General features: G+C 38.0%; 1 protein-coding gene across 1 annotated transcript; it reads right to left on the bottom strand.

The window, feature by feature from the left end:
* Positions 1-604: 604 nt before the first annotated feature.
* PARD6B (par-6 family cell polarity regulator beta) lies at positions 605-18,332 on the bottom strand. Its single transcript, XM_068912483.1, has 3 exons — positions 18,100-18,332; positions 13,767-13,989; positions 605-5,421 (listed from the first exon to the last, which is right to left on the bottom strand). Exons 1-3 carry the CDS (start codon positions 18,163-18,165, stop codon positions 4,592-4,594), a joined length of 1,119 nt encoding a protein of 372 aa, XP_068768584.1. The 5' UTR covers positions 18,166-18,332; the 3' UTR covers positions 605-4,591.
* Between the last annotated feature and the right edge of the window lie 9,449 nt (positions 18,333-27,781).

The following is a 27,781-nucleotide window of genomic DNA, read 5'->3' as shown; positions in this document are numbered from 1 at the left end:
CAAAAATCTTTTAAGCATGTCATCAGATACACAGAGCTAAACGAAACTCAAATCTTTCATCACTAGGTAAATGTTTACAAGCACTGCCAAAGCATTGGATATGGCAGAAAACATTTAAGTGGATTGGGTTCAAGATCATTTTAAAACTTTAATATAGACAGTCATCACAACATAGTAAATACTTAAAGTAACAATGAAGACTTCCAAATCACCAGCAGCATTTGATAAAGGTGACAGAGGAAAAAGAACAATCTCCCAGGTTTCATGACCTAGACCTTACTATGAGCGGTCTTCAAGCAGGCAATATAATGAGACACATACCACTTGCAGCTACTGCAGAAACGAGCATATGACCAACAGAGGTCAGTCAACAGGACCAAAGGACAACTATTCTAAGTCCCTGCAAACTTCTCACCTATAGAGAGCCGGTCCAAAGAAGGGAACAGAGGAAGCAAACATTTAAGACAGCTATAAAAACAGAGCTCACTTGAGTGCCCAAATGAAAATTGAACCCCATCTACTTTCACACTCTAGAATAAGCAGGGAATGTATTCTTCCTCATTTTAACTTACCTGACAAAGTAATTGAGGAAAAAAACCATTTTATTTCTATAGCCATTTATTATTCCAGTTTGTAAAAATATAAGACTAATATACAACTACAGCCAGCTTGATTTTGTAAAATCAATCTTCATTCAGTGAGATACCAATGTACATCATACATTAAAGTTGTAAGAAAAATACTGATATCTGACATTTTAAACAAGTTCATTCATGTAAAAATCACGTTGCAAGTAAAATTTAATTAGAAAATACATAATATTCACAAAAATACACACGTTAAAGACAGCTTGTGAGAACATTGTCCTAAATTTAACTGTGGAAAAAACATATGATTCACAGTTAGGCTTGACTTATCCAGTACCACAGCAGAACTTCAAGGTAAATGCATCTTAATTCCATTAAGATTTGCTATTATTCCTATTAAGGTGCACTTAAAAGGTTAATCTGTCTTCAGTCTCCCAGTTGCAAGTCAGGAATGACTTGTTCCCCCTACTGTGCATGTACACAACTGTATAACACTATTCAAAGGAATTTTAGTTTTCCATTCCATTTTGAAATAATTTGGATATTTATAAATTAATTTATAAAATCTGGATTGAAAATACAATTTACACATATTAGGATACTTAATACACGAAGAGTACATTGATAGCAGCTTAATATTATCAATCATGCGCAGTAACCTCACAATCACTTTTGGATTTTATAGCTAAAAATAAAGTCTATATAAAACAGTCAAGCCTTTAAGTCATTTCTTCCAAGGAGAAAATTGTAGAGATGTTAAAAATCTAGGAGGTAGTGAATGAAAGGCTAACGATATCAGCATAATATTTTTAAAAACCTTATACTGATCCCAGTACCACTTATGTATAAAATTAAGTTTAGCCATTCATAATCTATGGTTGATTATCCTGACATAATGATTTAAAAGTGTTTAGTAATTAGCAATGTATGTAATTAGGAAGATATGGAAGAACTTCAGAAACTTATGGTAACTGCAGCATTAAGCAATTACATGCTGTGCAGTCTGTCACTATAACTGTAAATACACACTTTAAAAAACCTATTTAGGTTTATTCCCTAATGGTTTTTCATCACATCTCAAATGCTTAGTTCTATATTTGTTATCAAATTTCTGTAAAACAGAACATTTGTCAAAGAATTATCTCACGTATTAAAGATTAATGAATTTGGAGAAAAGGTCCTAAGAGATGGATTCTCATGCAGTTTTAAGCAGGACCCTAATCAAATTTCTGTAAGTCCTTAATACTGGTATATATATTCAAAATATTCATGCATCTGTTAAAAGTACAAATTAGGTAACACAAAAGGGTTTGGCAGCACACTAACCTCGGGTGTTTGTACTGAAGCAATAAATTACCTTGTAACATCAGCATTCTCAGACTCAACCTTCCTGGGGCAAGTCAATAGCTCAACTTGCATCCAAGCTGCAACATACTAATGTATCACATTAGACCCATAAAATATTTCCATTGAATGAAAACATTATTCCTTCATTAAGTGCACGACCAGTTCATCTTCTGTATCTGTGGCCCTCATTCTCCTCTTATCCAAGTGCCTTTATTCCTTTGATTATTCACAATACATTCAAGTAACCAAAAGGCACAGAAGTGCAAACTAGCATAATAAATGAAAGCTGCCCTCCACTGATAATTTCATACAGGAAGGAGAGTCCTTTGATAAAGGAAGAAAAAGACATTTTAAAGTAAACAATCTTCCTTAAATAAAGGAAGCGTAGAGCAGCACTGACAGAAAACATGTATATTTAAATGTATATTTAAAATGTATACATTGCAGAACACACAAACCGTATCTGTTCTCCTCTCTTCATATTAAGTGGATGTACTTATTTTACTAATAATCTTTAAACTGAAGTAAGTCTAAAAAGGTTTAAAATACTTGCTCATGTGAATAAAAAATTCCAGGGCCTCTCTTGTGCATGCTCTGATAAAACCTTTGAAAAAAAAAAAAAGACAAAGGCAAAGCAGAACTCTAATCTGTATTTGCAAAGAACTCCACTACGCGTTATGACAATTCTCCAAAAATCAAAAAGGGCATTAGCCTGATAGAAGATAGCCTTTCTTGAAGTCTGTAGGATTTGAAGTCCAATGTTACTGAAAGCTTGAAAATACCACTATTCATAAAGTGTAATGAACTTAAAATCTGCATTTATCCAAATTAAATGCCGTAATAACTGAAACTAATTTTGTCTACATCACTAAGAAAAGTTTAAGCAAATACAGTTTTAGCCTCTGATATGCTATAAGGACTTTTACAGATGCTTAACTTTAGTTATGTGAAACTAACTAAGTTTAAAGTTACCAGAGGTAGATGTTTCCCGAAGACAGACTAAGGGAAAAAAATAAAGGGGTTAGTCTCTTTTCCTCTTCCTCGTGTCACCCCACAGGGCAGAACATGCTTCCAAGAACCCTGACTGCTGGCTCTGCTAAGCACAGTACCACAGTACAGAACTGGTCACATCCTCCTCACCTTCTAGAGGTTGACTTCGGCTGCCAGATCCCTGCTGAGAAATTTCATCCCCCTTTCTCCCCAGTCCCTTTAGTTCCCATCTTCCATTTCCCTGCCACAACCTGTGCTCCCAGAGTAGGGTCAAGTTGGAACAGGGTGCCACAGTGGTGGAACAGTAGACAAGACTAAAAGAGAGAAGGCAAAAGTATGCTAAAAGCCTCTCCCTGAAGTTCTCCTAGTAAGTCTGCAGCTGATTACACACACATTTACACATTTCAGTATCAGGACTTTTGTCAACAGTATTTTGTTTTGTGCACAGTAACTTTGTAATATGCAAAACACCCAGTCAGTGGTGCACAGAAAGATCAGCATGTGCAATTTAGGTCATTATAATGAGTAATCTTAATACCACACAGGCTCAAGCAAGTTCTATCAAAGCCACAACCTAATTTCAAACTTACTTTTTTTTTTTTTTTTTTTTAAATCCATGGGTTTAAGTCAATTCAAGCTGCTCTAACCTGTTCAGGTTTGAAGAAGGTCATTTTTCACATAACTTTGACTCCCTGCAATAAACTCTATGCCAGTAGAAATCTTTACAGCTTCTACTAGGACTATCATTTTCATATAGAATATGCCAAAGGTATGTTATTTTTATAGTATTAAGTTTACATGTGATTTCTTTAAAGTTTACTGTGATTAGTAACTAAATCGAACGAAATCCTCAAATACCGCAAACTAAAACGAGGACACGTCTTCAAGATACAGAAGCGTTAAGACTTTCACATTTGAATTTACAAATCATAGCGTCATTAAAAGTAACTTTATCTGGCCATGCAAGGCAGATGAAAAACAGGAAAGGTGCATGACTAATGAGCCCGTTGTTGCGCATTCACTTCCAAATGGGCAGTCAGCTTCATCAGCCCCCATCTCCAACCCTTGACTGCGGTCAAGTTGCTGACCACTATCCTACACGCATGCTGCTCAGTGAATCAGTCAGAGAACTAAGCTGACCAAGAACATCTCTTCCTACCCCACCTCCTGCTCGTTTTTGTTTCCTGATACACGGAGCCACACAGGGCTACCAGCACACCACAGACAGCAGCTCAGAACAGGAATGAGGTGGCTAAAGCAGCACTTCAGTTGAACATGAAACCACAGCACATAACTAACCGACCTCACACAATAATGGAAATTTACTTCTATAGAATCAGTAGCATTCCACATAGACAAATCAAGTACCTGTAAGAGAAAGCTCATAGCTATCTCTTTGCTCTCCTTCATTTTCAATTTAAAGTTTTCCTCATCCAGTTCCAGTCAGTTATCAATTATCTTTTATCTTTGTGACCTATTTACATTGAAGTGCAGAATTAAATAAAGTTAGTCAACCTATATAATTTCAAACTTCTTGCATCCATTGTTTTTCCTTCTAGTCTAATTGCAGTGCTCAGTAGGTGGAGAGGTATAAAATGTATTACATATTAAGCCAAAATAAAACATGTATGGCATTCTCAGTTAACACAAAGTACACCAATGTAATTTCATAGTGTTATTATAGTTCCATCTTCTTCTAATGATTTATGGTCTGGACCATGTCCTTCATATTCCATACTAATGCTGCCTGCTGAATGATTCAAGTTTATCTCACTGGAAGGAAGGAAACCATTCTGTGTCGACTCATGAAGGAGTTCAATTTGTGTCAACGATTCCAGACTCTCACTCGTATGGGCAGCTTTTGGAATCTGCTGTGGCTCACCACTATCTTCAATAATAATGTCCTCTTCATCGCTCTCCTCTTCTCCTTGCAAGAAATTTGTTAAAATATTTGGTGTGCTACTCGGAAGGCTAGATTCAGTAGACTGACCAGAGCTGCCAGAAGTCCGACTGTTCCTGACAACATTGTTTCTCTGGTTTGCTGGTCTTACTGTAATGATCAGGTTACGGCTGTTGGCAATCATCATGTCGGTAACCTGATCAAGGCTCTTTCCTGAAACTTCTATTCCATTCACCTCCAGTACTTCATCATTGACAGCCAGTAAGCCTGTACTTTGAGCCAGACCTCCAGGGACAAGTCTGGATATGAAAATCCCCGGAACTTTCTCTAGCCCATGTGGTGTTACTCTGACACTAGAGCCATCTCGTATGTAGAATCCCAGGGGTTTGTCAGTTCCATATTTGTAAAGCCGCACCCTGCGATGGGTTTCTGGAAGAATATCTACATCTATAATAGAAGATACCGGTCTGAAGTCTTGAGGCATGCTAATGACAATGTGTGGTTTCTTCCTGTGATTATCTGGACGCAACACATTTGATAAGACATTTTTCTTCCTTGTGGTAGTATCTGCACCAAAGGCACTGTAGTCTGCATCTTCTGCAAGACATAGTACATTGACAATTAGATCGCAACAGCAATGCACAGAGACCATATATAAAGTCTTTTAGGTCAGCAGAATGAAATACCTAACCTAGGAGGTTCTCAACTTGCTACAGTAGAATTTTGTCTCTACATATGAGGTTACCTTTAACATTATGGGATTCATCCAAGTTTGTAATGATTTTGGTTTCCTACTACTAAAGGAAAGAAAGTACATGTGAAAAAAAAAAATTAAAGCAAGTTAGCAGCAGTAGAGAGACAGAAAAAACTATATTCTAGCTGCTTGAAAGAAAGCTTAGAATGGAAGGAGTACATATTTTAGAAACATTTTTTATTCAGAGTAATTTCACTTGTTAGTTTTCTCTCCTCAGGTTTCAGATCATTGGAACAGAAAGAAAGAAAAAAGGGAAAGCAGGCAGTGTGCCTATTATTGCCTAGTTCCTGGATGCTAGCCAAGTGACCTGGATTCAAACTCCAGAAAGCTTATTCCATTCTACGCTCTCTTCCCCACCCCCATGCAATGTAGGTAAAATGGCTGTGGAGCAGAAACAAAAAGAGACCTTGCACAGAAATACTTCACGCTAAGTTATTTATTCAATACTAACTGCTACAATTTGATTCAGAAGTGTGCAAATACATTGAGAGTGGTTTTGTTTTTTTTTTTTTTGAGAGACTTACATATGAATATAGAGCATACAAATATTTTTAATGGAAAAGAAAGTATTAGGCTTAATTCTGATTGTACAAGCAATTCTGATGTCTGAAATGTCCGTTTATCAAAGAAAGCTTCCATCTTTACACTTAATATACCACAACCCTCCATGAAGTTGGTTTTATTTTAAGCGACGACGAACTGAAAGGTATTCAGATCTGACTGAACGCCCTCAGATTTTCACTAGTATTTCTGCAGCGTTATGTAGAGTTTTATGTAATTGATCAGAATCAAGCAGAATTGGTTTCTAACAACCCTGGGACTCGGGGACACTGGGCTTCTTTTGTATCAGTGCATTCAGCTGCCAGTGGTACAGACAAGAAAAAAGTAAAGATTGTTGGCCATTGTAATCTAGAAATTGAAATATCTATGGAAATGCTATTATAGTGTGAAATTTAAAGAAAATAATTTAATTGTTGATGAAAAATGTATACCATGCAAATTGGAAAATGTGTTTTTCCTGCACTATGAAGAAGATAATGTGGACATGTACTGACTATATTTGAACACTTCCATTTCAGATGCTTTAAGTAGAATAGAACAAAGAAAGCAGTTCCAAAGCAATAGTCTAACATTATTCTAGTTTGTAATACTGCCTGCCCCTGACATTAATGCTGCTAAAAACAGGAGGAAACTTTTGTAAATAAAATCGTTGGTTACTAAGGCAGTCTTGGGCTTAGTATGCCAAAAGAGAGCAGAGAAAAAAACATCCAGTTTAACTTAAGCCACCAAAAAACACAGGAAGTTGCTGTAAACTCCAAACTGCAGTTTTTTATTTAAAAAAAAAAAAACTTACAGATAAAACCGCTCAACAGCCACTTTTTCATTAACATAAATAGGAAAAAGTCCAGAGGACAGCCATACTATATTCAGGAGGCACTTCTATGGCTTCATCTCAATTACTTCAGAACTCCTACTGGAGAGGCCATGGCTGCCTCTCTAGAATATGATACCCACCCTGCATAACACTTTCTACCTCTACTATTTCTTAAATATGGACATCTTTTCATCCAGAGTGACACTTTTGCATGAATTGCTAAGTGAACAAAGGCAACACTAACACAGGTCGTCCCCTACATACTACTGCTTAGAACAGACATGCCATAGTGCTCTGACTTCATGCGCAAAAGCGTTATGTTGATAGTACCCTAGGGACTCCTCCTCTTCCACTCAGACATCTATGAAATCTGCTTCCCTGCTTTCTTAGGAACAGCAAGTATAAGAATAAAGTTAAATCAAGGAGCGAACAGTATGAGGAAGAGTAGGAAGGTAGAAGCAAACAGAAGAATCTACAGTAGCTATGCCTGAGCACATTAAATTAGGTGATTGTGACTAGGAAATAACCTTTAGTTCATCTAGGAGTATGAAAGCTTCTGTTTCTGAATTACAGCTGTTCTTCACCTAAAGAAATTTTGAAGTAGGAGAATTTAAGGCTAAATTAAAATAAGATTAGATCTAAACATCAAGAAGACTTTAGAAATAGCTTGTGTGTTCTTCAAATGCCTAAAGTGCTAAGTTAGTTGCATTAAAAAAATGGCTTGATTAAAAAAAAAAATCCAATCTCCCAAACCAAAGCACATAAGACATATACTATACCTGAAGTGTAAAACACCAGCAGAAATGCAAACTTACAGGTTTTTTTGCGTAGAACACATTTTGGGACATCTAACTGATTGAAGATTGGCCATTACATATCTTGTACTTTGTGGCTGAAAACTAATGTGCTGACTTTTCAGACAACATGGAGCAGTTCTTTTAATGTTTGCTTAAAATTTCTGATCAAAGAAATGTAAGTCTTACCCTCATATATTGAGGGCCCATCAAACCAGTTTCAAATTAGACACCTGGTCGCTATATTGGGAAGATTTCTGCAATCTGAAGAGTTGCAATAGCTTTGCTTTTTTTAAATTTGGAACTACAACTGTTTACATGACCACTTGGAAAGAACACTTATGTAATAGGAGATTTAGACAGAAGGGTCTTGCTCTAAACACCTTTTACTGTTAAATATAAAGTAATGCGCGACAACAATAGCATAGTGATAGTATAGATAATGATTAAATAGACAATGGTGCCTTGAATATTAGAACTCATTAAGAACATTAATGAGTGCAAAGGTTATTTTTTAGGTCATGAACTTCCCCCTTCCCCCACCAGCATTTTGTATGAATCTTAGTGATCTCTAAAACTAAGTGAAGAATTTGTGTGTAGTGCATGCCTAGTTAAGTAGTGTAGATTTCCAATACTCCAGAATTCTCATTTTTATATTGCACAACCAATGGTAAAAATCAACAGAACTGATGAAAAATATTCCAAGGACCACAGAGACTTTGCATGGACAAGTCACTGTCTCATTCCAAAAACGTATCTTCCTTTTGGTTTGTGGCAGTGGTACAGATTTGTACTAATTTAACGTCACCCTTGCTCTAGAAGAACTCTATTTGTTAAGAAATGCTTCAGAGAGTCAATGAATAAGTTGGATGCACTTAGACTGATTAATTCCATATTGTTTTGACCTTAAACCATGTTATGCATTCTATTTTTTGCAGAGTAAACTCATCTAAAAAATAGGAAAACTGCACATGTACAACATTTTTGTATTTATTTGTGCAGAAGTGTGAATTCCTGACAAAACAACTCTAGGTTATATGTACTAGCAGTTATTGTTACCAGTGTAGCATTTAAGTTTCTAATGCTGTTTTACCACAAGTGTTCAGTTAATTAGCATAAACAGTGCACAGGAAATCATATTAAAATTGTATTAAAACAATGTCAATAACTATTTTCTTACAACTATTCTTCCAAATTAAGTATTTCAACATTAAAAGGTTTTCAGGAGTCTTTGGGGAACGTAGGGAGGAGGGAAGGGTTTTTTGTTTGTTTTTTTTTTTAAATTTGAAGTGGACCAGTTCATACTTTTGTCAAAGATTCAGTCGAAGAACATGGTATTTCACTCAATCTTTTGTATCAGATGTATATTATATCTGAAAAGTTCCCAGCTTCCCACTGTGGGCTGTAAAGCTTCAAGCTTTGCAGTGAACTGCATACTATGATTCTTCTCCTGCCATAGTACAGTCATGCCTTCTGTGCATATACAGTAGTTTTAGCATACACTAGATATGTAGCACGTACACAGCATGTTTAGCATGTCCCAAATGCAGATTTACTGGGTGCCGCAAACGCTCACACGTAAGTTTCTGTGCTCTTTACTCAACCATGGGGTCTAGAACAATTCAAGTGGCTTTTCACAGCTTCCTTCCCTGCCCAGGAAAAGTCTGGAGTACCAAAAAAAAAACCAAACAAAACAAAACACAAAAACACACAAACCAACAACCCCACCTGGCTTTCTACAACTATCAACTGATAAGGCCAAAAACTTCTCCCTCTAAATCAAATTTCTCAGTTAGTAGAGCAACATAAAGACTAGTTGCAAAAGGACCAGCTTTGAAAGAAATATTATGTAAAGTCATCCATATCTGAGCTAACAGCAGAGACTCAAAAGCGTATTTTATACAAAAACTAAGACATGGAAAATGTTTATTAGAAGTGAACTTCCAAAACTTCCTTCATAAGACAAATATACAGCCACAAACCTCAACACTGAGCTGGTGCTTTTGCTTTTAGAATCTTACTTCTTCGCAAGTTAAGTAACACACTGTTGCAGTAGGATAGTGTTCCAAAATTGCAAACCCTGTAGGTCAAAACATTTAAGAAACACTATCAACTATCAGAGGTTTTGTGTTGCAATTAGCCTTAGCTTAATAAATCAATACTAGCAAAAACTAAGATAGACAGTTAAAGTAACATAATTTGAGGGGAAAAAAATTTTGAAGAGTTAACAAAACTCATCTCTCCATATCTCAGCCAAACAGCATGACTGTTTAACCTCTCCTCCACTGCTAAACAAATTTTCTAAAGCAATATTCTTGAGTACAAAGGCATCTTTGTTCTGGCACCTAGCTAATCAGTTTAAAGCCACAGTGAAAAATATTTTGGCATGAAGCCAAAGGACAAGGTGTTAACTACAGATATGTGAAGGAGAACATCCACAGTGTAACTTTTTTCTTCAGCACTTTCAAACTCACCACGACATCAATCTATACGTGCTTATTACATGCAATTTAAAACAAAAGCCCACAAATAGCCAAACCTAGTTTCAATTTAACATTGTTCAGTACAAAATATTTAAAATGTTTTCCTGATCTACTTGCAAAGCAATGAAGTTACCCTTCATGAATTACATTTTCAAAACCCCAGAATCATATTACTACATTGAAACATAGATGAAACCTAGCATTTTTTAAAATCTTCCAACAAATCATGTCTCTGTGTAGCCACAAATTATAATAAAATAAGGTTTTAGGAACCTAACCTAGGTTTTTAGGAAAAGGGCTCAAAACTCTTAGGCTATTCCACAGAGCGAGCTGTTTAAAAAGTCAGCTCCTCTTATCTTTCACCGAAATAAAGTTAACACTCCACTAGACTTTTAACAGTGAAGTAGTCTACGTTAATAGGCAGGAATGAATTAATTCCAGAGCATCTTTCCACTTTTTTTTAATGCATGTATGATCATATATATAGCATACAGCTTCTGCCAATTTAATATCCTGAGAGTTTTATGGATGCTAAAAATGAACTACATCATCTGTTTAGTTATTGCCCACATTGTTCTGGAATTTACAGAGTAAAATCCCCCACATCCAACTGCCCTTTGGAGCCCATGGGGACTTTATGCTTTTTTTCACGTTTTATCCTTCAGTAAGATTTTTCTCACAGACAGAGAGACTCCCATACATCTGGATTTAATCACAGATACATCAGTTTAACCTTTAAATTCCAGATGTCAACAGTACCTGTTAATCTGTTAAACAAACTGCAGAATGAAATTCCAATAAGCAACTATTTTCTGCAAGATGATAGCCGTCCTTAACTTGTGAATTATCTGTCTCTAGGGTAATTTATATCTTGCACTGGAATAGTCAGAAATATTTTACAGGAATTTAGTTAAAAATAATAAAGTTAGGAAAGTTAAGAATGCAATTTCACAGCATTAAATTATCTCTGGGTTTCTTGCCACACTTACCAATATGCATGAACACTTTAGGATAAGACAATTTTCTAGTTTTCATAAATTAGCAGACGAAAGTCAACACAAGAGGAAAGTATTTCCTCTGGCATGCCCAAGATCTCTTGGACTGTCTTACCTTACCATAAATATCACATGTTAGTAATACCGTAAAAATCACTCCTATTGCTCCCATTACAACTCTTTGAAATATTCCTTGAATTAAAAATACTAAGGTTATGACACTATCTAACCTGGATTTGATCCTGCTCCTATCTTATGTTGGCTTTTCACAAATGTCATGTAGCTTCTTAATAGATAAAACAGTATAATAAAATAAAATTTCATATATTTTAAGATAGTACCTACTTTCTACCTTCCTTGGTGGCTTTTTGCCAAAGATCTTAAATCCCCAACTATTCTTGCTGGAAATGCAAAAGGCCAAGTCCCATTAAAAACAAAAAAACAAAAAAAAAACAAAAAAAAAACAAAAAAAAAACATACTCTGTTAAATCACTTGAAGAATTTTCTGTAAAAGCCACAAAAAGCCTTACAGGAGAAACAGTCACTTGGGGTAGCTTAGCATTAGAGTTCCAAAACAGCACGGATGAACGTAGCCCTATCAATAATAGGTATCTGTTCAAATATTTTATTTTCAATTGTGCACAGGTACAGACAATAAAAAATTGTGCTGTTAGAAAAATTGTATCTATACAGCAAGACTGCTGCACAAATTTTGACCTCTCAAATGTGTGTAACTCAGCCTTAGTTATTAGAGTCAAATTATTACAAGTAAAATAATCAAATTATTTCCATATTTTCCATAAACCAAACCCTGTTTTGTGTGGCAAGGATGCTAATGGAGCCAAAGCCTCAATTTAATTGATAGAATCTCAGATTTATAATGAAGGTTAAAACGAACCTCAAAATTTATGAAAGCGGTCACCACCAGTTCAGCATGAAGGACAGTGCTGGATGTCAGATTTTGAGATGTGGTCCTGGATTCTTTATTCCCTAAAGCTCTATAGGCAGAGAAATGCATACTGCCCAAGGGAAGACGATGAGACAACTACTTTCTACATAGCTTTTCCTGCTAATCAGTTCATTGCATGCTAAATATCACTGGGTTAATCTTAGTTTCGTGCATTATATCAATTCTATTCTCGATTTCTTGTGCCAACAGAGTAACAGGAAATAATCTATTATCCTTAAAAAGATGAGAATATAGGTATAAGGGGTAATATATGTAAAATCAGTAACAAAGTAAAACCATATGGTGTTAAAATGTAACCTTAATAATCCCAGTCTGACAAAGTGGTTTATCTGTTCTCATCATATGGCTACTGAACGAGATTAAACGGAATCATAGGCTTTTTCCACCTGTAGGTTCTATTAAAGCAAGTAGTTCATCTGCTTGGCAATTCAGGACTGAAACCATACAAGCCTTGCTCAACACAAAGCAAGCATATATTTTTTGCCAACACCACAGCAGCTGACAAGCAGCCATTCTAACTATTTTTGAACGTCGTCTTTGTGCAAGATCATTGTGGAGCTTGTTCATTTTTGGAGTGGGAAAGTCAATAATAGCTTTTGAGGCTTAAGTATTTTCTAAAGAAGACAAGTCTGTTCACTAGTAACAACACAAACTAGCTATTTCTAGAAGATGTGCACTAAGCAACAAGCAATCTGTTAGTCAAAAATCAGTTAACCGTCTTACTGCGATAGGGATTGTGTTGTGCATATATACACGCACATGTAAACATTTGCACAAGCAAGCAGAAAACCAAAGGCAAAAAACATGATTTTCCTGGCTTCTCTGGATTAAAGCATAATTTCAAATAATTTCACTAGATTTCCCCTCAATTCCATATACTGAATGCTCTTTCCTAGATAAGATCAAATAAAATTCAAAATCGATTTTTCCTTCATGAATAAAAGCGGGCACTGGAAAGAGACAAACAGAACTTGTGCCCAGAAGATACGCTACTTTTAATGGCAAATTGATACACTGAGCCGCACTGACATTTGAAATTTGCTAATGGAAATAAGCTTGTCTCTTTGAAAGCTTCAGAATGTTTTAGTAGGATAATGTGTTGAGTAGCATATTACAAAGTTAGTCTTTAACTTACACTGATATTTAATAATTTACATAATAAGACTTTCAAGATTCTTTCCCCATCTAACAATGTCCTCTCTTGTTGTCCAAAGATTTGGATTTCAAAGGAAACATACACCCAACATACAGAAAAAACCTAAAATTAAAGTTTGAAGATCATTTTCATTTACTAACATAAAACCAGAAAGAGGCATTACTAGAGATTTATGTTTTGATTTCATCCAGTTGAACTAAAAACATAAGTAAGAAGCACACAGTATAAATAGGTTGCTTGAGGAAGCTGTCACAAGACAGAAGAGTTCTGAATACATTTCATTCTCCATAATTACTGAGGAATTTAACATGGTGAAATAGGACTGAAGTTTTTTCTTCCTCCAACAGTAACACTGTTTACTGCAACAAGGCATAGCTGTGTAAACAAAAAGTTCACATAATGCAAGTGCACTTACCTTTTCTTTGAATGAAAATCCTGAGTAGAGGATTGGCTGTGGAAACTGCTTTATGATAATTGTCATCATTATTGATGGGCAACAGGTCTCCATGAACGTCCGTATATCCCACTAGAACATCAACATTTGGTATCTTGTGCACATGCTGCAATAATCCATAGAACTCCTCAAATTTTCCAGGTTTGGATCTTTCCAGAGAAAATCGTCGAAATTCTGCTCCAAACTACAACAAAAAAAAAATATATCTTACTTTGTTAACATGAAAATCTAATACGCATTCAAACAATAGGATGATTTGAATGTAACACCAGAAATGTTACAGAATTGAAAGTACACTAAAAACTACAACCCATAATTTGGAAAAGGCGTAAAAGGTCAGTTTAAATTGTTTATTTTTCAAAGTTATTAGCTATTGTAAGAACACGTGCAAGTTCTGTTTTTACTGTTCAGTTCAAGTCAAAACATTCGCTCATATGGGAATTTAATGTTAAGGTAACACACACTAGTATAAATTTTTGTAGATTCTCACACGCTTGTGATACAGCGGCCATGCTCTGGGCATGGGACAGAATTCATACCCAGCGCTGGTGCTGGCTGCTCAATGACAAGAGTATGCTTAACTTTGCAGAATATGTGACTACCTGGAACTTTTTCAAAGAAATTCAAGAGCACTTTACAGTGTCACGTAATATATGCCTGACTCTTTAGTAGTTTGCAAATCCCTAGTTGTTCAGACCAGAAATAAAAAGCCATTTTGACCTGAAGAATACAAAGAATGACTGCTGGCTTTTAGTACTAACCAAGTGCAGTAAAACTTTAGTGAGCTTGAGAGAGGCATTTGCATCCTCCCAAGCCTTAAGTCACTTCTGCTCTTACCCAAAGAGAAAAATAAAGGAGGCAATCAGCAACAGTACTCACTGACTGAAAGTCTGAGCATCAGTATCAGACACTTGGGTGTATGTTACACTGGCAGATGTGAAGGAGCACATTACCAGGCCTCCAAACCAAGCTCCTCCTGTTTGATTACAGCCTTTTGGAGAATAAAAGGCTTAGAATTCTGACATACAAAGGAAGGAAAATAAGGAGACCCTACTGTGAGCACATTAGCACCGAGCTAACTCAAATACAGCACAACAAGACAACCCAAATACACCTTCTGCACTTCAACACTCCACCTTTCTCCAAAGCTTTTAAATAAGGGAATTCTTTGTAAACATCCCTCTTGTATAGATACTCTAATTACAGTAACATTAACTAACAATAAGGCAGGAGGGAGGATTCATTCCTGCTTGTAACAAAAGTAAAAAATCTGCAGGAGGAACTCCCTTCAGGTCAAAAGCAGCACACTTAACTATGACATCAATGTAAGAACTTATCCTGTCTCTTAAGTCTTTCTTCAGCCATTTGAAGCTTGAATACCACAGGATTTTTCCATTCATTGCATCTACTTCAATTGTTTTGATTTGAAAGACTACACCGTTTAAGTACAATTAAGTAATGTGCTAAAAAAAAAACAAACAAACAAACAGAAGAACACTATTTGGAGCAACTGCTATGCTGCTGCAGCAGGCAAAGAATCAATTTTCACAAACGCGCATTTTATAAAACACATGATAAATAAGAATTCTATAAACAGTTGGTGCAAATACCAAGAGACTAATAATCTGGCCATAATTCCTATTTGTAACATGCTCAATACTATGACAAAGCAGACAAAAGAGACAAAGTAAAACCATGCAATTCCGTCATCAGTTTATTTTATCTCACTGAAACGTTTTCATTTAATATAAATTGTTACACTCCATGCCATTAAACAGCCTGCACTAGCATTAACAACTCAGAAGGAGTTATAATGAGAGGAGAGACTGGGAGACTAAATTGAGAGGGCTACTTGTCACTTGAGCTCTTTACACACACAGGATGTCTCACTAGTAACTCATCTGAGAAAACGCAGCAAAAGCCATGTAAACATACTAAGAAGTTACTAGAGATGCTTACTCAATATATTATGGTCTTTCTTAAACAAAATACATTTTCTTACAGAGGACAAAGATGCCTCATCTCATAACATATCATATTGCCACCATACTATGACAGCAGCCTCCAGCAGACTGCTATAGTAATAGGACATGAACTACAGCAACCATACACGGCCTCTTTTATCAGCATATTAGATTTCATTCTGCAAAGAACATAATTCTAAAACAGAACATAGAGAGAGAAGACAAAAACCATAACAAAAGTTTATGTTGGGACTTTCATACCATCACCAAAAACTCTAGGTTGGGGTATAAAACTTACTTGTCTAAGATTAGAGAAAGGGTTAACTGGAATAAATATATTATGGAGATTCCCCAAGGCAAGTTCAGATCAGTTACCTAAATCGAATAAAATTGACTAACAAAAAGATTTTGCTCATACAACTGCAAATACAATTGGGGTATGTTGGCATAGTTTGTCAGTTGGGGCATTATTGAGATACTCCAAATCAATAATCAAGACCTGTGCATCGCTGATAAGCCTTCAAAGCCTAGACCACTCCACAGTAACGCTCCACTTCACCTCCCACACACTCCTTTCTTCTTCCTCTCTCAGAATTCTTCTTACTCTCATAAAAGGGAGATGACGTCTACGGTATATTAAATCAATGCACTTTAAATAATCCATTAGTGACAAGTAATTCTAGGAATGCCTTGGAACTCACTTTATGATATGCACTTAAGAGACAGTCCCTATTCATTAGAACCTCTACATTTTTCTACACAAATAACAAAGAATGCATCTCAGCTGATTCCTAGAAACTTTCATCCCATTCTTAATCAAGCAAAATACATGACAGAGGAACCAACAGGCCTAGAGTTCTGCGCTGAGGCAGTAAGTACTTTGCTCATAAACACATTGTTCTGGCTGTTCTCAACCTTAAAAGTGCATAAATGAAAGAGATTTCGCCAATCAGAGCCACAGCTGTGCTTCGCTACCATTTGGAATCAGGGCTACCAGGTATTCCTGTGCGTTTTGATTTTGTCCACTTAAAGGTTAAGTCCACTTTTTTTTTTTTCTCCTAAAAATCACTATTACCTATGCAACCTAGCTGTTTTCCAGGAGAAACTTCAGCACAGTCACATTATCCTTAACAACAAAAGCCCACACAACAACTTCAGTCCTGTCTGCTACGCACATACTGCAGCTCTAACGCTCCAACAGCAAACTGTAGACCACTTATAAAATCTGAACAACAGATATGTTTTGTACCAATGGAGGAAAACACATTTCTGTATAGGTGCACTTACAGTCTGCCTAGACAAAGAGAAAGTGTTTTTAACTCAAGTTACATGCGTTCATTTAACTAATGACACACCAACTAATACCACAGATCCAACACCCCTACAATTGATAACAGCTGAATGACAAGCCAACAAAACATCAGAAATATAAATCAAAAGATAATGTACTGCCTCTCAAAAATTTAAAGTTTTTCCAACAAAACTATGCCTAATCTGCATTAAGAAGAAACAGTAGAAAAAAAATGGATGTGGATACATCAATAGAAGATGGTTGGTGGAATTGTGCACAGCTTTGACAACAAAAAAAACTTTTGCTATGAGCGGTAACATACAGATATATTTGCTCATTTAAAAAATTGCCATTATGAAGACCTTGGAAAGTCTTCAAAGAAAAGCAAGTTTGTTTAAGATAAGTTAGCTGTGGCTTACCTGCACCAAGTAATGCAAGCTATATAGCGAGCTCTAGCCCACTTTAAGAAAGGTACGTAAACACATAGTTAAAGTTAACCAAAACCACTCCTTTCCTCATTTAGACCAAGAACAGGTTTTGGAGTTCATGAATCATGACTCTAAAACATGTCCCCTGGTATCCCCCAAACTTTCCCAAACCATCCACTTCTCTAGACGGTATTTTAACCAACGCAGAAACTAAGGGACCAAAACCACAAGCTTTTTAAATGAAAATTAAAAACACCCCCCCACACACATAAAAATACTAGTTTTCCCCCCCCGCAGACAGCGCACCCGGTGAGCGGTGCCACAAGGAAACTTCCACCGCCGGAGCCGCACGGCAGCGACCCGGGGCGGGGGGGGGGGCGGCCGGGACGGGCAGGCTGCCGGGGGGGGGGGGGGGGGGGGGGAAGAGACACGCCGCCGCCGCCGCCCGGAGCGCTCGAGCGGCCGCGGGCCGTCGCCCCCGCCAGCAGGTGAGTCAGCAGCTCTGCGGCCCCGCCGCCCTCCTCCACGGCGGCCCCGCAGGGCCGGGCCGGGCCCTCTCCCCGGCGCCGCCGGCGGACGCGGCCCTCCGCCGCCGCCGCGGCCGGACCCACCTTACTCTTCACCTCCATGGTGCCGAGGCCCCGGCTGCCCGCGGCGCCGCGGTGAGGCCGGTTCATGCCGCCGCGGGGTCGCTGTCCCGGCTCCGCTCTCTCGCCGCAGCCCCCGCGCGGGCGGTGGGAAAGGCAGCGAGGCAGAAGGGCGAGCGGCGCGGGCCCGACGCCAGCCGCCCCCGGCACCCCGCGGCCGCTCCGCCACCTCCTGCCGCCGCCCTCACAGCGCCGCCGGGGGAGGGGGGGAGGGGAGGGGGAGGGGGCGGAGCCACGGCGGCTGCGGGCACCTGCCGCGCCGCCGAGCCGGCGGCCAGGCAGGGGGCGGGGCGGCTCAGAGCGCGCGGCGCCTGCGCGGCAGGGCGGGGCGCAGGCGGCGGGAGGGCGGGGCGGCGCACCTGCCGCTGGCGAGCATGCGCAGTCGCCACCCGGGCAGCGGGGTGGCGCACCTGCGCCCGCTTGGTCCGGGTTCCAAAATGGAGGACGCGTGCACGGCGCCCGCGCGAGGGTGAGGCGCTGTCCGTATGAGGAAGTGTGGGGAGGGGTTATTTATTTATTTTTTCCTCCTATCTCTAATGACCTAAGGCCTTCTCAGGTGTGGGATCTGGCCGAGCGACCTTTGCGCTGGTGTGTCAGCGCGGGGCCGCGGCGGCTGGAGCGCGGCCCTCCGTCCCCTCAGACGCCTCAGCGTCGCGGCGCCGCCGGCTGCCGGCCAGGGCGCCCGCGGGGCAGCGGGCGTCGAGGCGGATTCTGGGCACTTAAGGCGAAGTGCGCCTCTGTTAGATTATTTGTCTGTAGATTACCTAAACTATGTCTAGACCAGTCCAAAAGTTTGAACTCTTACCCTCTGGGTACCTCTGTAAAGTCCATTCGTGCCATAGAGAAGTTGGAGTTCGTGTTTTTGTTTCAACTGCAAGTAATATTTCAGCATCTGGCAATATGAACCAGAACGACTGTTTTATGTAACCTTGCATATTGGTATAATCCCGAGATAGAGCAGTTACTTCAGTTCAAAGCCCCTACTTCAGTACTCTGGCAGGGGGACTGAGAAACCTCATTAGTTTACGCCTTACAATCTGAAGAAAAAGGACTCCTTACTAGTACAATTTTACATGTGTTAGTAGGAAGAAGGCCCATGGATCAACCTACTTATGTCAGCATACCTTCTAAATACAGATTGCTTCCTAATCTGTAAACCTAGTAGAAAAGAACTCAGTTTGAGGCGTCCTCATGTAGGCTTTATGTAGGATGCTGTGAAGGGAGTGCAGACAAACAGCCCTTTGCAGTTAAGGCAGGGTATGAGTGTCTAGTCAGTTCACAAGTCTCAGTTGGTAATCAGTAGTTTTTAAGAACATGCAGTGCTTAATCACTTTCAAGTCGGTGCTGTTTTGGACAGCCAGTCTTACTGCCGTCATGCCAAAGGCAAAGAAATTGCAACTATCACTCAAGCCAAGACAAGCGCTAATTAGTACAGAGGATATTGTTAATTGTTAAGTATAGTTTGCTGTCAGTCAGTGTCTGGGCAAGTTCACATCTTCACGTCCTTTACGCAGTCTGTTCTGTGTCCTTTACGCAGTCTGTTCTGTGTTTACACCGGCAAAATGTTATATAGAGAATTCAGTCCCTAAATTTACATAAAATCTATGATGCTGTGGTAAACAGAAGACAGTAGATTGCAGCTATGTGAGCAAGATACAGATAAAACCTCTTATTTTGTCACTTTGTAGTTAGGTAGTTAGCAAAACTGAAAAGATTTTGGACTACTTTCCATTTCTGCCTTCTACAGCCGACTTTGCTTAATGAGCTGTAGGAAAGCGCAGAGAAGAGTGCAAGACAGAAGAGAACAGTGCCTTCTCCAGGTTTTCTAAAGCAGTTGATTTGCCTTTTTCTTTAGGAAAAAAAAAAAAAAAACACCTCCTGAAGAAGTGTTGTGCTTGAAGCCATCATACAGTTGGCTTTATGGCTATAGATTTATGGGCTATAGCCTAAGATTTGTTTTCTGTCTTGCATTCCTAGAATTGCTTGAGTTCCATGCAGTGGGTGTGGTAGCATGCTTAAAGAGTCAGGGCAAATTCATTTCAAGTCACTGGAACCAACGTAATAAAAAGTATTAATCACTGAGTTGCTTTCATCACAAGGAACTGATAAATGAGGAAGGAATGTGATAAACAACTTGATTTCTGATAAAGGTAGGAGAAAGGCAGGCTTTTTGTGCCAGGAGTAGCACAAGTTTGTAGAGCTATTTTAGTCACAAGCTCTCTAAAACCTGTGATTCAGACCTGATCAAGTATTCATGGCATGTTCAGTTTCAGCTTTTGTGAAGTTGAAAGACAGGTTGGGTTTCCTAATCTGTGGTAGTTGGGGAAGTTTTTGGAGAGGGCTTTTTTTTTCTTAGTTTGTTTTGGTGTGGAAATTAGATCACTAAGACTACCATGCAGTATAAGTGAGATTTTGCTGTAATGCATCTTTCCCATCTCAAGACTTCCTACTTTTTAAATAGAATATGAAATATAGCCCTCCGAGGAGCTGAAGGATTGCTTCCAAGAATAAAACACAGAAAATGCCTGCCAGTGTATGTTGACTGATACTGATAACCCACCAAAACTTTTGTTGTATAATTTAGGGCTTATGTTGTTCTTACATTTAACTTAAAGTGTTACAATTTTGATAGATCAGTCTATTGCATACTAGTTCTTTTTCCCTACAAAGAGAGGAGTTTTCAGGAAAAGTATATACCCTGCATTTTTCAGAGTACCAGTGACATATGTGACCTCAAATCACAGTCCCTTGCCTTTTCCCTTGCCCTTAATCAGTGAAGAGTAGAGACCGTTTTTGTCTTAGAGATAGCTGAGGGTCACAAATGCAAATAATATTACAAAGCACTATTTATAGGTAGCCATGTAAATAAAAGTAAGTACTTTGTGCTGGTACTTGTGACCCCTGAGCAGGATATCTGAATTTGCAAATGTTGCATTAGATTGAAAGAATTTGAGAAGGGTAGCTTTATATTTTATCTCCATTAAATACTGTTTATGCCTACAGCAAATATAGACACTGGAGCAAAGCTTATCATGTAGACCTTATTACATGGCATTTTAGCATATTTATTAATAATAGTAATATTTAAATAACAAAGGTGTGTAATAAAAACTGATCTTCTTACCCTGGAATCATGACAATTGTGGAAATATGTGTGTGTGTGTTTTTTTTTTTAACAGAACCAAAACTGGCTCCCCAAAATTTTCAACCGTTGTTTTATTAATAGATGAATTTGATTTTCTGCTGTACAGTTATAAAATATGACTCTTAGCATGGAAGTAGTGAAATAAAAGTACATTGTTTTTCCTGTACAGAAAATAGCAGTACAGTACAATCATACCGACAATGTAGCAGCTGTACAGGTACAAGTATACTAAGTGCAGCTCAAAAATGCCCTCTGGCAAAGGACTGCTTCTCCTTTTCTGGCTAGATTTCATCTTTTTTCTTTTTTCTTTTTTTTGGGGGGGGGGGGGGGGGGGAACAACTACCTGGGAAAGCTTGAGGAATGGTTGTGTATCTAAAAAAAAAATTAAAGAACTATGTAAACTGTGTAAAGAACCTAGTTTTAAATACCTACCTCTAACATGCTGGGAGCATGCGAGTCCAAATGAATGTACACTTCAAATTATTTTTTTTGCTCAGTAAATAGATATGACAGAATATTTAAATTGTCTATTGAAGAACTACTGTTACTTCACCTGCTAAAGATAGCATGGACCAGAAGAATAACCAGAGTTAGGATGCAAGAATTTGTATTCCAATTCTGTCTCTGCTTTCTTTTTTGTCTGTCAGCAAAACAATTAACTTCTTTCAGTGACAAAATGGATTGATTATTTTTAAAGTACATGTATGAAATCTTTTTCAATAACTATTTCTAGTTTTCTAGGGTTGTGGGTTTTTTTTTTTTTTCCGTGAATACTTTATTTTGTTTCATCTGGCTTTATGTGAAAAGCTGTCTTTATATCATGCTGTCAAATAAATATTTGTTTATGGTGTGCTACTTCCATGCTACATCCAATCTAGATCCAATTTTTCAAAAACATTTAAACTTATTCTCACAAATATTCCTGCTAATTAAAGTTATCTAGGAATCTACTCAAAATCAGGAAGACGTGTGCAGGTGGAAAGGGGTGACTAACAGTAATGTACTGTAAGAGCCGGGGACACCAAAGCTGTCATGCTTCTTGTTGCAGAACTGTGACTGTCACAAACATGGAAGCACTGTGAAAGCCAGCCCTGTTTAGGACTCCAGGGTTAGGCTTCTGAGTCCTCAAAGGAAAAGTCTTGATGCTTCTGGCTTCAGGATCAACTGCTGAGGAAATCCTCAGGGTGTACTTTTGTGGGGTTATTTTTTTAGTAGGTAAGAAAAATTTGTGAATTATTTCAAATTTTCTTACCTCTGCAGAAATTTCCGCTTTTTATTCTGAATTGAAATTCTGACTTTCAATTAGCTCTAACATCAGGCCTTTTCCAGAGGATGTATTTTTGTAAGTATGTTGCTTGTCCCACCAATAGGTGATCTGTAGTATATTTCTATGATTATTCTTGTGTGGAGGCTGCTGCTGTGGTGATAAAATTCTGAAACTGCTTGCCTAACAAGTCAAAAGTTCACACGGATATACTGATTTGTACTGAGTTTTCTAAATAAAATTACAGGCTTTTAAAGCTTTTTCTTCTCATTCATCTAGTACTCCTTCATTTCTATTCAATGACTCTGGATCAGTTTGAAACTCTGTCATTAATTAAACACAGTAGTACTAATCACAGCTGACATCTCACGCTTTGCACGCATGTGTACACCTTAATGACTTACCTCTTATGGCTAAAGTGTTCTAAAGAAAACATCACCTATGTTAGAGCTATAAAGGTTTATAGATAGCACTTCAGAGTTCCTTTCCTCAAAGTGATTTGTGAACATCAGTTTCTTATCTTTCCGTTACTCAGGGAGTATTCCAGATCTATAATTTGGAAAAATTATGATAGATCAAAGGAGTAATTGCTCAGAATTTTCTTTTAAGTTGCACACTGCTGCAGTTCAGAATTTTATTTTTTGAGAATAAAGACTTTGCTTTTAAGCTTGTCTGGAAAGTACCTTGCATGTTATCACTATTTGTGTGTAGAAGTAGTATCCTCTGATAGTGTCTGTAACCTAGAATAAGTAACACATTAAGTGCCATCTGTTGAATAATGAGTGCTTATGCCTTCTGCTACAAAGGAACCTTTTTTTTATTGAATTGCACTGATACATCTTAAAATTATTTGTGACCATACAGTGTTTTTATAAAGGAAAGTATTTGGCTTCATCAGTTGTTAAAATTGATTTCCTATCAAAGAAGGATAACATTTGAGCTTTAAAGTGAACTAGCTACTACAGATCCTAACTGTTTAATCTTTTATAATCGTCCACCTACTGTTACACAATACCGTGCTTCACAACTGGATTGGCATGTGTTGTCTCTGTGTCCTCTGCTTCTGCAGGATGTGATATTCAAGCACTGCATTGCTTGTCACTATCTAATTTTGACATCCCTTAGTAGTGAGTTTGTATATCACTATTCTAAGCAAGTCTCTCCTGTCCCGTAACGCCACAGATACTCCTTTAGAAATCCTGAATTTAACTGCCTTTTCTTGTGCTAGCCTGTTCTTCTGTCTGGTTTCTTCCAGAATTACTAGAAACAAATGAGTGTCTGCAAAGTTGGCCCTACTGCTGAGTCGAACTAAAAGTGCTTTGATAGAAATACTTGAAGAAAGGGAAGTAAAGGCAGGACCTGCCATATTTCTGTTACCTGTCCAACTGTGAGGAAATTAATTAGTTTTGCAAATGCTAGCTGCATCCAACTCCAAAAATATGACAACAGTTTTTAAAATAATTCATTAATGTTTATGACTAGATTATTACTGGAAAATATGTAAATCATCTGGGATTGCATGACCAGTGCTCCGAAAAATACTGAAATATACTGTGATCGATTGGACCGCAATACACATGTGCTGAAGTTTGCTTAGCAGGCGAGCTACTTGTGAACGGAATGATGTGGGGGGTTGTCCGTCTAGGTCAAATTTGGCAGGCTTTCGCCGTGTTATCGAAGTATTGTCCGTTCTAGCTTGTGATAATGGATTACATGGAAATATTCTCAGAATACTGAAAATAATCCAGCAGAGGGCGCTGTGTATGCTACTGCTATCTGCAATTTTAAAATGGTTTACTGGGGTAAGCTCACTCGTGTAATACTTGCAATATGAAAGGTATGTATATTTAGATTATTTGAGAAATTATTATGACTATAGTTAAACATCATGCTTACTTATTAATTATAATATTGGCCATGTCGATACAAAATATTTGTTCATCGTACAATAACTAGTCTCATAGCATTACATGTATTTGTATTTATAATTTATATATAAAATTGATTTTATAATGGTTTAATATTTCATTGATTTATTGTTGAAGTAATAAGATGAAGTGAGCAAATGTTTAGGAAATTATAAAATAGTTATTGAATTTAGATTATTCAAATTTTTAAAACTTTTTTCCCTCAATATATTTTATGCATGCACCCACCAAGTCAAACCCACTGTGAAACTGCAGAGTTTAAGCAGGCAGACACTTATACACTAATGTAGTAGAACTGTCACTCTTTATTAACAAAATAGTACTGATGCAATGGTTATCAGTAAAACAGGAAAAGAGCAAATCAAAGGCAGTAGAAAAGCAATTCAATTTTTACACGTACATCGTTTTTGGAAATACTGAATCTATGTGTGTTAAGCCATTGTCCCAGTTCTGTTAAGCTCTTGGAAGGTAGTTGCTGCTTCTGTTGGCTCATCTTGTAGTTTCCCTCCTGAGTTATGTCATCATGAACTAAAAACTGCAATGCAGGAAGATGCATAAAGAAGCAAAAGTACTCATGTGCTTATAATTCTGGATGTGTATAATTACAGTTTAATTTTATATTATAACAAACCCTCAGAAGCTCTGTAGTTCTTTATATGAGGGTGGTTTGTTATAACAAGATCTGGAGTTTGTTATAATAACGAAGGTGCCTACTTTGACAAACATCAATCTAGTGTACTCTTGTGCATGTTTATCAACAGCTAAGCAATATTTTAGAATGAAACTTGTAAAAAAAAAAAAAAGTGGGGTGGGGAGAAAACCAGATGCTGCATATATATTCCGTGCATTAACAGCAGCAAGAAAAATGACTGCTGTCTCCAAGTCAGCCTGGTGTAAAGGATCATACTGAGAGAGCTAACTAAAGAAGAATAATATTTTTTGCTGTTGCTGTTATAAATAGAGATGTGCTTATAGCAGCGTTTATTAAAAGTCAGTTTAGCCTGTTGTTTTTTTTTTTTTTTTTTGAGATAAACTTACGGCCTCATGTACACACTGAGTTTTCTCTCTGCAGTTCAGTCGGTTTAGAAACCAAACAAAAATGACTTAATTCAGTACTTAATAAAATTCAAGTTACACTGATTATACCAGAATACTGATGAGGCTGGAACAGTAAACATATAATATTGTTGCAGCCATCCTGGATTTCTCAGGGTAAAGTGATCTTTTTATGTCATTGGCTATTGATAGATGTTGAATGGCTGAAGTAGTGTTTGTGAAGGGCTTTGAGAGAGTTCTTGAAGGAAAAGTTTGTTAATGTCCCTTTAGGTTTGAAAGACATAAGAATGTTTGTATTTTTTTATTTTCATTATAATATTGTAATGATCCCAACAATGGAGTATTTACTGCTTTTCATATGCATGAGAATGCTAAACACATGTATTTTTTTAAAGGAAATTCCAGAAGAATGTGAAACTAGCTTGCAACAATAGTTTATAGGATTGTGTCCATTGCTTTCAAGAATATGTAAATTGTTACATTATAGAACTCACTTTGAACCCCCACTACATAATTAACTGCACTAAACATCAGTATTCAATTGGAAAAATCTGTAGCCAAGCGTTTTATTAGAATTTCGTGGAAAAGGAGAATGTGAACAAAACCATAGAGCAAATAATCTGAAATGCAGTTAAAAATAATGAAAGCCAACTACCATCTACATAAACACACCAGATGAAGACACAGCGAATGAAGATCATAACAAATAAACTGGAATAAAAGCACGTAAGGCCAATCCTCAGCTGAAATAAGTAGGGACATCTGCACTGGGATTGATGAAACCTTGGTCATTTACCTTAGCAGAAGATCTGGTCTCTGAAATTTATACAAGTCTGGTATGTAGGAGGAAATAGCAGCAGAGGTTGTTAGGTCAGCAGAGGTTGCAGAAGGCTCCTGCTGAGATTTGGTGTTCTGACAAATGTCCTTCTGCTAATCCAGTTAAGTTGGTTTAAAACAGCCCCTGTGCACTCCACCCTGGTATGGGGTTGGCACACTGAGGCATGAATCCATGCTTAAGCTGCTGCAGCTCGCAGTCCACGTGTTAGCACCGTCCTGTGCCATATGAGCCGATCTGATACAGTTTGCACAGGTAGGTCTGAGACTGAAGCACACATCCAGCTTTGCTGACTCTCCCACAAGGCTGGTAAACCCTAGCAGAGAGGCAGGGCATGTAATGGAGCTTCTTGCATCTTGAACTGCTGCAGTCGTATTTGCCAAGGGATGTCTCCTCAAGCAGTCGGTGTGATCGATCATAAAACTCCCAAATACTAGGAGAATCAAGAGAACAGTTAAAATAATAGAATATGTAATATACAGATATTTGCATCTCCTTGCAATTCATCTGGTTAGAAATGCTGGGAAATAGTAATTTGTTACTATTCTTTTCCATGGTGTGTCACCATTGTCTTTTTCAAGCTTCTAAGTACTTGCCAGTTTCAAGATCAGGTACCAGACCTGGTTTTATTTGCATCTCAGCACTGTTCTTTTTAATTTAAATGAAACCCCAAGTGCTTCAGTTGTTTGCTCAACCCACACCACCAGCCCATCTGTTTTTGTCTTATATTGCTCTCACATTCATGTGTGTCAATTCCCTCATGCACCTTCTTAATGACTTCTACATTCAGCTGTGCGAGAGCTTCCCCTGCATCTTTCAAGATTTTCTTTTAAGCATGTACGCAGAAAAATACAAATCCTAATCAACTTCATAAAGAACTTAGAAGAAAACAGATAGCTCTGCCCTAATATATTCTTGAATAGGATCACTGGTCATTTGATGCTTTGAGAATCTTAGTTTGTGTTTTACGCTCCTGAGATGGGGTGGAAGAGTCTGATATGTGTCCTAGGTATTGCTGAAGATGGCCAAAGGGGGAGCGAATGCTATTGGTAATGAAGTTATCTGTCTGAAGAGCATGTCCAACTTCCATGCAGTCAACTCCTTTTCCTTCCAGGGAGTGCCTAGCTTCCTGTGGTGTCAGTGAATCAACTTGCCTAGGTTTATGGGGCAACTGTTCTAAAAAACCATAGGTGAAGGTGGAGAAGGGATTCCAAAGCTGGGACATAAGTGTCACCCAGGGTGACGTGCCCAAGAAGGGAACACATTGGTGCTTTATTGTTTATAAAAGGCCTGGCAAGGCATTGTTCAAAAGAAAAGAGGTGTGATTGTGCATACGGGTTTGTATGGTGAGGTGGGGAGCTTGGGAGGATCTCAGCCTGCTTTCCACATCACAAATTCACGTCTTTTTGACAGGGCTA

Source organism: Struthio camelus, chromosome 18, assembly GCF_040807025.1.
Source record: "Struthio camelus isolate bStrCam1 chromosome 18, bStrCam1.hap1, whole genome shotgun sequence".
Classification (NCBI taxonomy): domain Eukaryota; kingdom Metazoa; phylum Chordata; class Aves; order Struthioniformes; family Struthionidae; genus Struthio; species Struthio camelus.
This window is presented reverse-complemented; position numbering and strand designations above follow the sequence as displayed.